This window comes from Esox lucius, chromosome 5, assembly GCF_011004845.1.
Source record: "Esox lucius isolate fEsoLuc1 chromosome 5, fEsoLuc1.pri, whole genome shotgun sequence".
In the NCBI taxonomy this organism is placed as follows: domain Eukaryota; kingdom Metazoa; phylum Chordata; class Actinopteri; order Esociformes; family Esocidae; genus Esox; species Esox lucius.
This window is the reverse complement of record NC_047573.1, coordinates 5,809,025-5,822,322: the sequence shown is the minus strand read 5'-3', so window position 1 is coordinate 5,822,322 and position 13,298 is coordinate 5,809,025. Positions and strand designations below refer to the sequence as shown.

At 43.0% G+C, this 13,298-nt stretch overlaps 1 protein-coding gene across 1 annotated transcript in view; it reads left to right on the top strand.

The window, feature by feature from the left end:
• The window catches only part of eys (eyes shut homolog), a 296,854-nt gene that overhangs the window by 281,169 nt on the left and 2,387 nt on the right, over positions 1-13,298 (top strand). Inside the window, exons 47-52 of the mRNA XM_020046358.3 lie at positions 827-993; positions 1,342-1,486; positions 7,012-7,186; positions 9,223-9,395; positions 12,842-13,003; positions 13,124-13,245. Coding sequence (XP_019901917.3) covers positions 827-993; positions 1,342-1,486; positions 7,012-7,186; positions 9,223-9,395; positions 12,842-13,003; positions 13,124-13,245 — 944 coding nt within the window. The remainder of the gene's footprint in view (positions 1-826; positions 994-1,341; positions 1,487-7,011; positions 7,187-9,222; positions 9,396-12,841; positions 13,004-13,123; positions 13,246-13,298) is intronic.

The following is a 13,298-nucleotide window of genomic DNA, read 5'->3' as shown; positions in this document are numbered from 1 at the left end:
CGTTGTTAGAAAACAAATCTTAGCCAATGCCGGGGTTCGGACACCGGTGCAAAACGTTCTGCAATTGGGCCAAACGTTTCCGACTGATGAATGCCACCCCCGTTCTCACATGCTGGATGCGCAACGAGGTGTAAATCTTGTTGGAGGGAAAACAAGTAGAAAGGACAACGCTAGGAATTGTTGGGAGTTCTACATGAAAACACAAGTAGCAACCCCCTTCAATAATTCAGCGGCGAGCAAATGCGTGTCCATTACCCATAATACAGCAGGCCTTCTTCTATGAGATGAAAGGCTGCTATAGAACCTGAGAGTTCAAAGTTTTGCTTTACATGGCCCTCGAAAAGGGACTAAACAGAACGGTTGAGCACGCTGGCTTTTTCTCTTTACAGTGCGTACACAGATATGGTACTGTACATGGAGGCATTGAGAGCCTGAGTGCTTCATGGTTGACATGATGTTCCTGGGAAATACATAATGCATGATCCGACGACAGACCATGGATACAAACACAAAGGACTTGTTGTTTCACTTAGAACTGCAAAATGACTTGTTGCTGTTCTAATGACTAGTTTAAAAAAGCACGAATGTAGCGCGGGTGTTTTTGACTTATTGCCAATATGTGATGGCTAATGAACTTACTGGCACTCAGCGTTGGGTCGTAACTATGAACAGCCCTTAAATGTGGTATTTTGGCACTTTTAAGCCTTTTTGTCTGTATTCTATTTTATATATTTACATTGATTAGATTAGATTAGATTCAACTAATCTTATATTGATACGATGATATGCTGTGTATGTCTGTCTATGTTGCGTGTTCTGGTTTCAGGCGTCGACGGAGATGACTTCCTGGTTCTGGGAGTCCGGAATGGCCGGATCGTTCACAAGTTTAACCTTGGATCTGGTGTGGGAACCATTGTCAGTGATCGGATAAATCGTAGCATTGATATCCACACTGTGAACTTTGGAAGGTCTCTGAGGACCGGATGGCTAAAGGTGCTTCATCATGTTCTGTTCCTACAAACAATGTGTCAATCTCTTGGACGTTTTTGTAAAAAGGTTACAGTTTAATTTAGCCCAATTTTAACCTTAATGCTCTGCCATCATGACAGGTCCAAGTCTTACATTAGAGTTCTGTGAATGTGAATTTCTGTTCTGTGAATTTCAGGGCGGCTATAATATGGTAGTCTTTTCCTCGTAGAACCATCAAGTGGTTTTCAGTGTCCATCCCCATATCAGAGCTCAGTGAATAAAAGGCAGCTATAATATTGGAGCTGTCTGTCTGTAGGAGCTGTCAAGGCAGAGTCAGATAATGGCATACTGAGTCAGTCTGTATCCTTTCAGGTGGATGGACAGAGAAACAGGACAGCCTCCTCTCCGGGACATTTGGTGGGCCTCAATGCCCTCAGCCAAGTCTTTGTAGGGGGATATAATGAATACACCCCTGAACTGTTGCCGCTGGGATCCAGGTTTCGCAACGGCTTTCAAGGTATGACATTATATGAAATGACAGTTACTGCAGTACTACCATAAAGGACTGCTATGGCAAATACTGACTATAGTGGGTGGGAAATGGAACTGATTAAATGTATATACTGTGTATAGATACAGCTCCGAATGAAATTAAGAGACCACTGCAACTTTTTCTTTCCATTCCATAAAAGTAGAAAAGGAAGGTTTTGAGTGAGGAACAAAAGCGTTCAATTTGAAGTGGTCTATTAATTTTAACCCTTCTGTTCCTCACTCAAAACCTTCCTTTTCGACTTCTTTGGAAAGGAAAGAAAAAGGTGCAGTGGTCTCTTAATTTTTTTCTGGAGCAGTATACATATAGACCTGATACTGTTTAACTAGAGATGGCTGGACTGTATAAGCGATATGCTCAGCAGACACCTCTCTTAGTATGTCCAGGCGACCACGGGAGAATCTCCTGACAAACAGGGGACCATGGGAGAACCTCCTGGCGAACTGGGGACCATGGGAGAACCTCCTGACAAACAGGGGAGCATTAAAGAATCTCCTGACGAACAGGGGAGCATTAAAGAATCTCCTGACGAACAGGGGAGCATTAAATAATCTCCTGACGAACAGGGGACCATGAAAGAACCTCCTAACAAATAGGGGATTATTAGAGATCCTCTTAATGAACAGGGGACTTTTAGAGAACCTCCTAACAGGGGACTATTAGGGAACCTCCTAACAAACAAGGGACCATTAGAGAACCTCTTAACAAATAGGGGACTATTAGAGAATCTCCTGACGAACAGAGGACTATTAGGGAACCTCCTAACTAACAGGGGACTATTAGGGAACCTCCTAACAAACAAGGGACCATTAGAGAACCTCTTAACAAATAGGGTACTATTAGAGAATCTCCTGACGAACAGAGGACTATTAGGGAACCTCCTAACAAACAGGGAACTATTAGAGAACCTCTTAACAAATAGGGGACTATTAGAGAATCTACTGACGAACAGAGGACTATTAGGGAACCTCCTAACAAACAGGGGACTATTAGAAAACCTCTTAACAAATAGGGGAATATTAGAGAACCTCCTGATGAACATGGGACCATTAGAGAACCTTCTGACATCCAGGGAACTCATTTTTATTTTGCAGGGTAGTGGCAAGCTATAATGTTTTACCATAAACCTCCTGAGAAGGAAAAAACCCTCCAAAGGAGCCTGACTTGAAGTACCCTATTAGAGTAAAATAACTAAATGCTAAACTGATTTCTCCAGGGATCTCCTCCTCTCTCACACACACATAGACACACACACCTACACACTCGCAAATAGATTTTCATGTATACCATCTCAGCACGGTGCTCAGACCCCCTTCTCTCTTTCTCTGCAGCATCAGTCATTGGAATAAACAGGAAGCAGGGGAAATGTCATGTTCACTCATGAATATTCATGGCATGAAGCCGTCTCTAGCTCTTCCGTGTGTCTGTCTGTTGGTGTGTGTGTGTGTGTGAGTTTGTGTATGCTGTCATCTATCTCCTTTCTTTCCCTGTACTTGGCAGAATCTACCAACTGTGTGTGTGTGTGTGTGTGTTTGTTGGGGAACTGGCAAATATATGCCGGTGTCAACAGAGAGGGGCTGATGAGTAAAGAGGATGAGGATTGTGCTTCTCTTGGAATAAGCTGAGTAGAGAAGGTTTGAAGTAACAGTGTCCTGTCATGGTTCCCTCTTACGGAATTTTCTGGACAATTTGCGGTCAAAGGCAGTGAACTATACAGTGACTAGGGTGACCTTTGAGAAGCACGGACGAAAAAACTCACCAGCTGTAGCAGCATCAACGCAGTCAATATACTGAATTAGTTTTGTTTGTTTTCAACAGTTGTCAAATGCTTCTTGAACCGCTAATGTCAACATGAAGTACTTGAACAAAAGCTGTGTAAATGCATGATGTCTTTGTCATGGCTATCAGAGATCAGTCAATGTTTATTTTCATGTAGACAATCGTCAGGAGCCCCTTCATCCTGTGAACATCAATGGATATGATTGTATCATTTCATCCACATGTCTGATAAGATCAATACAGTTATTTTTCATCATGGGAAATCAGTACCAGTAAGCTCAGAATGCCTGAGGTATATACAAATCTAATCAAAATACAAACTGGTTGCTAATATGCAAGTATTTCACATAAAGATAAAATAAACAGAAGTTTACCGTTTTAAACAGGAGTCTGTAGGCTATTACAAAGAGTTAATATGACAGTTGACAGTCAAACCAACTGGAAAAGACCAACTGGATAAAACAATCTGGCAGCATCTTGAATGCATGTTGAAATTCAAGTGTGCTAGTTCCTTGACAGTGCATGCACATACTCAGAGCCGTAGAACGGTGCTCCAGTTGTCCTCGCGGGGAGGCCTAGGTTGAATCCTCCGCAGTTCCACGTAGAACTCCATTTAAACCAAAGCATTCTCTATTGAACCGAAAGCTCCAACCAGGAACCAAGGACGTTTTATTTCTAGAAAACATCTCATTTGCGTTATGTCAATGATAATCCTTGCAGTATATCAAGGATATGGGATGTGCAAATGTACTTGAAAGGGCATTTTGCATTTGTACCAAGTTAATATGATTATCAGGAAATGTATTTAATCGGAAGGCCACACCCCTAATATACCACGCCCCCTGAAAACATTAAATAGAGCCTGTTCTGTTAAGAATCCCCAGCTGCTGGGTCACTGTGTCCCAGAGTTAGTCTTCTGCGTCATCACGCTTCAAAACCAGGAAGTGGATGTCCTTCTCGGGCCATCTGCCTCGGACGTGACCGCTTGGAAACGGAGAGGGCGGAGCACAGTTGCTACGGACACCACTACGAAGCCCCGTGGTCATTCCGCTCGTTATCCTCTCATTATTTAATTAGCACGTCTAAATTAAGTACAACAAAACATGTTTAGGATGCACAAGCGGCAGAGGGGTTTCTCTTGTTCGTCCCAAATGACATCCTGCTCCCTGTGTAGTGTAGCGTAGACCAGAGGTCTAGGGGCTGGGGGATAGACAACCGTTTGGGACTCGGCCGGGCCTTGCTCCCACAGCCAGCCAGTCTGTCCACAGGGGAGAGTGAATGTGCTGATAACTGGCAGCCAAGTGTATTATCACTGTGTTCAGTGCCAGCCGTCATGATTAGGACTGCAGGAAGGTCACACACACACACACACACACGTACGTACGCAAACAAAAGCGCACGGGCACCGACGCACACAAGTCTGATTAGGTGCTCATGAGCTTTCATTATGTGGCTGTCTGAAAGGTTAGTGCAGAATGTGACCCACCAGGCCATGGGAGATGCCGGCTTTCTTTTCAGCAGCGCGTAGGGACTGTGCTGCAACATCACTAACACGCAGCATGCCTGTGTGTGTGTGTGTGTGTGTGTGTGCATGTGTGTACCCCCACACATTTAGTGGCTTGTGTTTTCTTTCCAGAACTTGTATGTGTTCAGAGAGATGAATGAATCACGGGGATGTTTGTTTAAACAGAACCTTAACATCTAGTCCCGCATGGCACCTTATCCCCTAGTTAGTGCACTTCTTTGGACCTGAGTGCCCTAGGGAGGCTGAATTTGGGACTCGAGCCATGGGGAACACTCCCTCTTGTGTAACCAATCCCCAACCCATTGAAAAAATAAATCTGTTCACCTTCGCTTAAAGCGCACAAACGTTTCACAACAGCCACGCGACATCTTCGTCATTATCAACATGCCGATGACACGCCGCCGGCAACGTCTGCACTCGACGACTTATCATGATATTCATAGCTGTTATCATCATTACCGTTAGCCGCGACGGTAATGTTCCCTCCGTGCCGCGCCACTCGCATTACCAAGCACAATAACCGCAGCACTCCCGGCTCATAGGCCTCCTGCCCAAATTGCACCCTGGTTCCTGATTGAATGCACTACTCTTGAAGGGGCGCAAGTGGCTGTGGCTGAAAGGAGGGAACAAAGTAAGGAATAGGGTGCCATTTGACCTGAACTTCACGATGTGTCACATGGGAGCAAATAGAAATGATACAGATTATGACAAAGATAATTTTAATCGTACCCTTGTCCCAGAGAAATGGGATTTGGGGAGAACGCACAACTTTATAGGCGTGAAGTGATTAAAGGGGCAACCTTGGATTCAAACAACCGTGCACCCTGCCACTCTGTTTTTGTTAAAGATCTGAGAAATTCAGAAATAGCCATGGATTTACAGTGTGAAGTTTTAGGCAAAAAGTGAATACAACAAACGCCATGAGAAATATCAATATTGAATTCTGATATGACAGTTGATCAAAGCTAATAAAACAAACATACCTCAAATTCTTAAACAACGATTGACTTGGTAAGTCAAAAGAATCCCAGATTGCCCATTTAATGGCTGCAGACACAATCAACCTTGGAGCTCTGTTCTAACCTCATCTCATACCCTCCCACTCTAATGGCTAGTCCTCTCCCCCTGACTGTCTGAAACAAGTGTGTGTTTCTGACTGTGTGTGTGTGTGTGTGTATACGTGCATGTTAATGTGAGTTGTTTGCCAGAATCATATTCATAGTAGAGGTAGTCAACCACCCAAATGGCCCCCTATTCCCTTCCTAATAGTGGGCTGCATTTGACGTGAGGCCCAGGTGGAATATAATGAATGGGGTGCCATTTGGGACACGGCCATAGTGCTCAGCAGGTAGGCTTAAACTAATATTTTCCATGCAAATTCCCCTGTCGGAGTAGACAGAATATGAATAACATGAAAGGAGGGCGATAATTTGGGTGACAATTAGCTTTTGTGTGGAAATAATGCAGAAACCGTCTATTTTGTTGGATGTAAGCTAACTGCTACGGTGCTCGGAGAACTCGTGCGTGTAACTTATGTAAAATTCCATTTGTGGCAAAAGACATACAGGGGAATTACAGCCTATTCTACCCTTGATACAATTATTTAATGCCTATAACTTTCAGTGAACCATTTTTTTTTTACACAACCTTAACTAACTGACAAACATACTGTATATGTAAAAAAAATATATATATTATTGTAAGAAATATATATATATTTTTAAGATGAATGTTTTCTAATTAGTGTTTTAATTACCTTCTGTGTGTATGTGGGTATGGATGTGTCTCTGTGTGTGACTGGATACCTACATGTACTGTAATTGGCGGCTTTCTCTCCTCTTATCTTTAAACGCTTTATGTACTAAAGGGAAACATCGGCAGCACTGTTTGTTCTCAAAACTGCACTCCCATTACATCACTGTTGACTGCAATAACACAGCACCATCTGATGGACAGAAAGTTGCGTTCATCGAGGTGTCCATGTTAGGGGCTTCCACAGAGCTACACCAACTTCTTCTCTGAGGCTGTCCTAAAACAGACACCGTAGTTATCCGTTTGCTCACTTCACAGGTGGCACATCTGGTCTAAAGGGCAAGAAGAGAAATTCCGTCTTGAAATCATTTTCCTGTATGTTGGTTTTTTTCAATTTGAGCGGGTCTCTGAGTGTGTTCTCCTTGCCTTCCCACAGGCTGCATATTCGATGTGGAATTCCGGACGAGGAGAGACGGGAAGTTCATACCGCTGGGGAGCCCTGAGGGTCACCCCAACTCGGGGCGCAGCGTGGGCCAGTGTGGGGTCACACCCTGCACCCTGGTGACCTGCAGGAACGGGGGGACCTGCGTGGACTCGGGGTCCTCGGTGTAGTGAGTACAACACACTGACTCTCATGTTCACAGTAGTCAGTCGATCAGTTGGATTGACTGGCCTTTTTACAACATTTATCAGACCGTTCTTTACAGTCGCCCAGGTTTCATAGAATATAAATTCATGCATTTTCATGCATTATTTGATGAGATAGTGGGGAGAGGTAGATTTGTTTTTGCTGAGGGACGGATTTGAGCCCAGGCAGCTGTGTGTCTGGACCAGAATCCATGGCGCTAAACAGGAAGGTGAGAGGGAGACTTTGACCCCTTATACATTCATTTAACAATGCCCTTTCTGGCAGTCTACATCTTTAAACAGCTTCAGACTTTTATTCAACCAAGACAAGAGCAGACACAGAAAACCAGCATATCTGTGTCTTATTTTCATCAACCTTTAAAATCTTATAGCAGGCAAACATTACTTGGGAGGTTACTAACTCCATTTTAACCCATCCTTCTTGGATCCTCGGGAGCTGTACCCGATGCTAGCTGGCTGTAAAAACAAGGGCATTTTGTTGTTAGTAAAGCTAATCATTCAACTCACTTCAAGACTCAAATAACAGTTGATTGATGCACTAAAACGGCCAATAATTATTAATGTATATTTCAACCCCATTTGTCTTGTGATGGCAATTTCATCGATCAGAACTCTTAAAGGAGGATGTACAGAGACAAAATTCTCTTGGCATAATTAAGTTTATTTGCAAATAGAGAGACGCGTCAAATGCTTACAAAATAATCGTCCGAGGAGTCTCTAACTTAATACATGAACAGTCATCAGTACTTATAGTGGGAAAAGGGGTGTGGTAAGTTGCTGTCCTAACTCAACAGAACACATTCCCTTTGTTCCATTACATTCCTAGGTTTCACACAAGGGGCAAGCTGTCCTACCCCACATGGGTAATTAATGAGTAACCTTATAATCTGCCGATACCAGTGAATGATGCCCCCTAGGCAAATACCAGATTCCACTCTCCTACATTCCTTTTCTCATCCAAACATGGGGGCTCGGTACCTTTAACTAGTAACCCATTTATATATTTATGTATAGGACCAAGTATACATCGGTTCATGAATTTCCACAAAAGTCTCCACACCCAATTTGTCTGTACCAATTCCAGATGATGTTCTCTTGCTGCTGTTCCTCTGAACCTTCCCTTTAAGAGAGTCACAAAGGTGGATAAGGAGCACATGTCCGTGCTGAAAACTGCCTTCGTGGCAGGTGATCCCTCTATCCATCTCTAAGTGGAGACTGACAAAACAGGACGGCGTATTGATGTGCCATGTCAGACCAAAGGCTTAGCGAGCTTCGGGCCTCTTCCGGACGCTGAAATCAATGTTATTATCCTACGTTTCCCTCCGGGACCGCCAGGGAATTCCGAGCACCGCTCAACACAGAAGGCAAATGACCGGCCACAGCCGTTACTCATGGCAGTCTGAGTTGACCAGGAGTTAAGGTGGTGATTTCCGGATTATTCTGTGCCCGTATTCCATGGAAGGTCTCGGGGTAGGCGTGCTGATCCGGGATCAGTTCAGTCTTTTGACTCATACTGAACCAAACCAGTCCCGGGAAACCCTGTGATCAGTTCGTCTGGTCGGTGAAGGCTTGTTGAGTATGTTAGAGAGCAGTTCAATTATGACACGCTGTTAATGACCATGATCCACTACAGTGAAGGCAATACTGGATTCATTCAGACGGTAATTGCAAAAGGGAATGTTGTTCGTGAAGGGATAATGGCTCTTACTAATTCACTGAATACACGTCATCGGCATCTGTGACACCTGGTGTCACGGTTAATTGACCTGGCATTAGCAGTGTCTGGCCCACGGGCGGTGACAGTACACAACACACGTGAGCATATATTCTCAGCTTTTCTGATAAATGTTACGTCAAGTCGCTGCACTTAGAGGTGTCGTCGGCGTTGATGAAAATGGGAGTGAAGTACATGTGTGTGTGTGTCTTCAGGTTGCCCTCCACAGCTCTGACGTTCACAAAACCCCTCAACACCGTGCATCTGTTCCTCTCTCTCCTCTAGTTGCCAGTGCCCATTCGGATGGAAGGGAGCACTCTGCTCCGAGACGGTGTCAGTGTGCGACGCCGAACACAGTCCCCCGCCCCTGTGTGCCCAAGGTTCCACCTGCATTCCACTTCCGGAGGGATACACCTGCCTTTGCCCCCTGGGCACGGGCGGACTGCACTGTCAGCAAGGTCGGAATGCTTACCGAATAGGCCCTACTTACCAAATTATGTCAGGACAGGATACTACCCAAATTCTGTTTGGTCACTATACTAACCAAATTCTGTTTGGTCAGGATACTAACCAAATTCTGTTTGGTCTGGATGCTAACCAAATACTAACCAAATTCTGTTTGGTCAGGATACTAACCAAATTCTGTTTGGTCTGGATGCTAACCAAATACTAACCAAATTCTGTTTGGTCAGGATACTAACCAAATTCTGTTTGGTCTGGATGCTAACCAAATACTAACCAAATTCTGTTTGGTCAGGATGCTAATCAAATACTGACAACATTTTGTAAGGTCAGAATTATAACCAAATACAAACCGAATTATGTTAGGTCAGGATACTAACCAAATACTAACCACATTATTTTAAGTCAGGATACTAACCAAATGCTGGTAGGTCAGGATACTAAACAAATACTAACCACATCAGTTTAGGTCAGGATACTAACCAAATACTGACCAAATTCCGGTAGGTCAGGGTCCCAGCCAAATACAAGAATGCTGGCTAAATACAAGTATATATATAAAGTATCAATTGTATAACCACATACTAATAAACTATAATAAACAAAAATTTACAAATATTATTAGCATAGAATACTAACCTAATAATAACCACATAAAAAAGGTATACAAAACAAAATACAAAAACCAATACTATTAGCTCTGAATAATAACTTTTACCAAATACTATTACATTAGAATATGAATCCAATGCTTACCCAATACCACTGACCAAGTACTAGTTCAGTAGAGTTAACCAAACACATAGGACTATTACCTTAGTATAGTAACCAAATACTGAAGTATACTAACTGAATACTAATTAAAAACATTTAGTTCAGAATACTAACCGAACAACTTGCCAGTCTGTTAAATAAAAAAATAAAAGAGAATTAAATACCTTACTGTTGTTTTCATTTCACAATTTTTCCATTTAAAGTTACTAGAATCAGAATCAGTTTAGAGGACCCTTGGCCTATAAACCAGTGTCTCCCAACCTTTTTCAGTTACTGTACCCCCAAAATGTTTTTGCACTGCTTTCAGTACCCCTGAAGTACCCCCTCATGTTAATTTCACTAGTGGGAACCACTGTTCTAAACTGTGTGATAACCAGACAAATACATACATGTATCATGTATTTCTATATATTCATATCTATATTTAAATGTCATTTTACAGTCTGTTATTTAAAGACGGTTTATGTAACTTGAATCTTGCTAACAGATTGAAACCAGAAGCAGCTCCCCAGTAGATTTGTATTCATGAAATTTCTGTCAAATCCAGTCAGTCCGCATTAGCAGGTCCCTGGTACAGTATCCCAGTTGCCACGTGGAATTGGGATCTCATGTTAGCTCATTTAAATCAAATCATATGCTGTACATTGAACTGTGACCCAGCAGAACCGGCTGGACTTTAATCAGTATATTAAACATCACAGTACCCTGCTGTGTCTGGTGCCATCTACATCTCCTGTAGCTTCCCCTTGGCTCTAACCTTTCAGTGTCTCCAAATGCTGCAAACACTTCATAGATCTAGAGGTCACCAGAGATTGGTGCCGCAGGGCGCTTTTAGCTGAAGTGTCCACGCCATCAGTTCAACTCCTGCACTTTTCTACTTCTTGGAGTTTACAGTTTACAGTCTAAAAAAACACTATTTGCCTCAAATCTATATTTTTCCCCTTTTAATGGGTGTACTTCACTGTATTTATACATTTCTCTTGGAATTAAAAAAAAACTAAATACAAATAGCTGGGGCCAATTTCTTTCTGATTGGATAAATTCAGTTGAATATAAAAAATATATAATTTGAATCCAACAGCTAGGGATATGGGTTTGGTTGTCTTTGACCTGATCCGAGGGAAAAGGATCTGACTATAATCAGGTATTAAAGGTACGTTTTGTTAAAATGAGGAAGCAGTTTTATTGTCACTTTTTTCAGTGAAAATGATGGTGAAATTATAGACACTCTGCAGGTAGTTCTTGTTGGCACAGCCCTAAGCCAAGAATCACTGCAACCAATGCTTCCTGGAGACATCAGGACATCCGGCACCATTGTACTGGCAATGTTGCCTCTTTTCAACAGCAAACTGCTCCAGTTCTTAAATATTTGATGGGTGCACTTCAACGACTGCTGTTTCAGCTTTGGCCACGCACTTTGGATGCGGCCCATTTATGAACTCCTCACCGGACACCCCAGAACTGCGCGTCCTCTTGAAACCTTCCATGTTTTTGTTTGTGTTTTAGCGTTGTTGTCCTGCTCAACATGGAGACGAGGGCTGGGATTCACTCAAACCCCTCAGAGACGTGTTTACGTGGTTTATTTTTTTTAATAATGTTTATCCTGTGAAAGTACATGTCGTGGGGTACGGGTAGGTATTTATTCAGTACCCATGACCAGTCTGTAAGTACATTAGAAAGAAGATTTGGGATAAAGAGATCTGCTGATTACGGTTGGAACACGTTCAAGGCCTCCAGTGCCAGAAGCAGCAAAGCAACCCCACAGTCCCATTGAACCTCCCCCATATTTTATGCTAAGCATGGTGTTCTTTTCTTTGAGCACTTCATTTCATCAATGGTAAACTTAGGAAGACCCCGCTGCTGAAGGAGACTCGATAAAGCCTGATTGAACTTCTCAAAGAAAATGTACTTTACAAGCCTAAATCCTGGAGAAAATGTTCTAGGTGCCAATGGGAAAAAAATCTGAGGACTTTGGCGATATAGATCAGCGCTGTGTTTACTGATGATCAAATGAACACCTTTCTTAATCAAAGATGTGTGCTTGCTTTGCTGTCACTGGCACTGCAGGGCTTGAAGTTGCTCAGGGCATCATGAAATAAGCAGATTAAGTGTTTCTGTGTCCAATGTTGACCCAGGGTCTCCATTAAAGCATGTGGGTCCTTGGTCAGGGCGACAACACCGAAAGCACAACAAAAAGCACCTGAAAAGGGTCAAGAAGAAAAGGTTTGCATAAACACTGAATAACTAGAGTAGTTTGCTGCTGAAGAGAGGGTCAAATTACCAGTAGAAATGTGCTTCAAGCTCATACGTGGCTACATGAAGCAGTTAAATTGGCAAAGGCTGGGCAACAAAAGTGTCATCAGTCTTCATTTTTACATAAACATTTTAAAATTCCAAAAATGACATTGGTTTTGAAATGCTGAAAATCCAATAACAAAGTCTATTTATTTGATAAGAATCATGGAATTACTCATGTGCAAGGTACATACATTAATGTAGTTTACTCTTTTCTGTTGTCTTATGACAGTCTCGTTACTCTGCTCTAAACTGGTTCATTCTGCCTCAGTTCAAGTGGCAGCATACCAGCATAAAGGAACAAAAGGAAAGTTACTAGAACCAAATGAACCATATCTGTCAATAAAACTAAACTTTCCCGTTCTTGTTTCAGCAATGACCATCAGTGACCCATTCTTCAGCAGTAACCAGTTATCCTGGATGTCTTTTCCTCCGACCAGCATGAGGCACAGCACAGACCTCTGGCTGCAATTCCAGACATTGTCGCCAGAGGGCATCCTCTTCTACACGGCTCAGCACCTCAGCACCAGGGCTGGTAGGAAGAGACCAAGCGCCCACCACTTTTACTGATGGAAACAAATAATGTGCAACTCAGACAAACAGCTGACCCCAACAAAATGTATGTCTGTCCCGCCTTTCGTCATGTCACCCGCAGGAGACTTCTTCTGCGTGTCACTAACGACGGCCCGTGTCCAGTTCCGTTACAACCTGGGTTCTGGAACCAACGTGTTACAGTCCCGTAACACAGTGGACACCAGTGGCGGGACCTGGCACACGGTACCTCACGTGTTCTCACCGCAAAGTGTTAGCGGCCCCATTTTAACCACTCC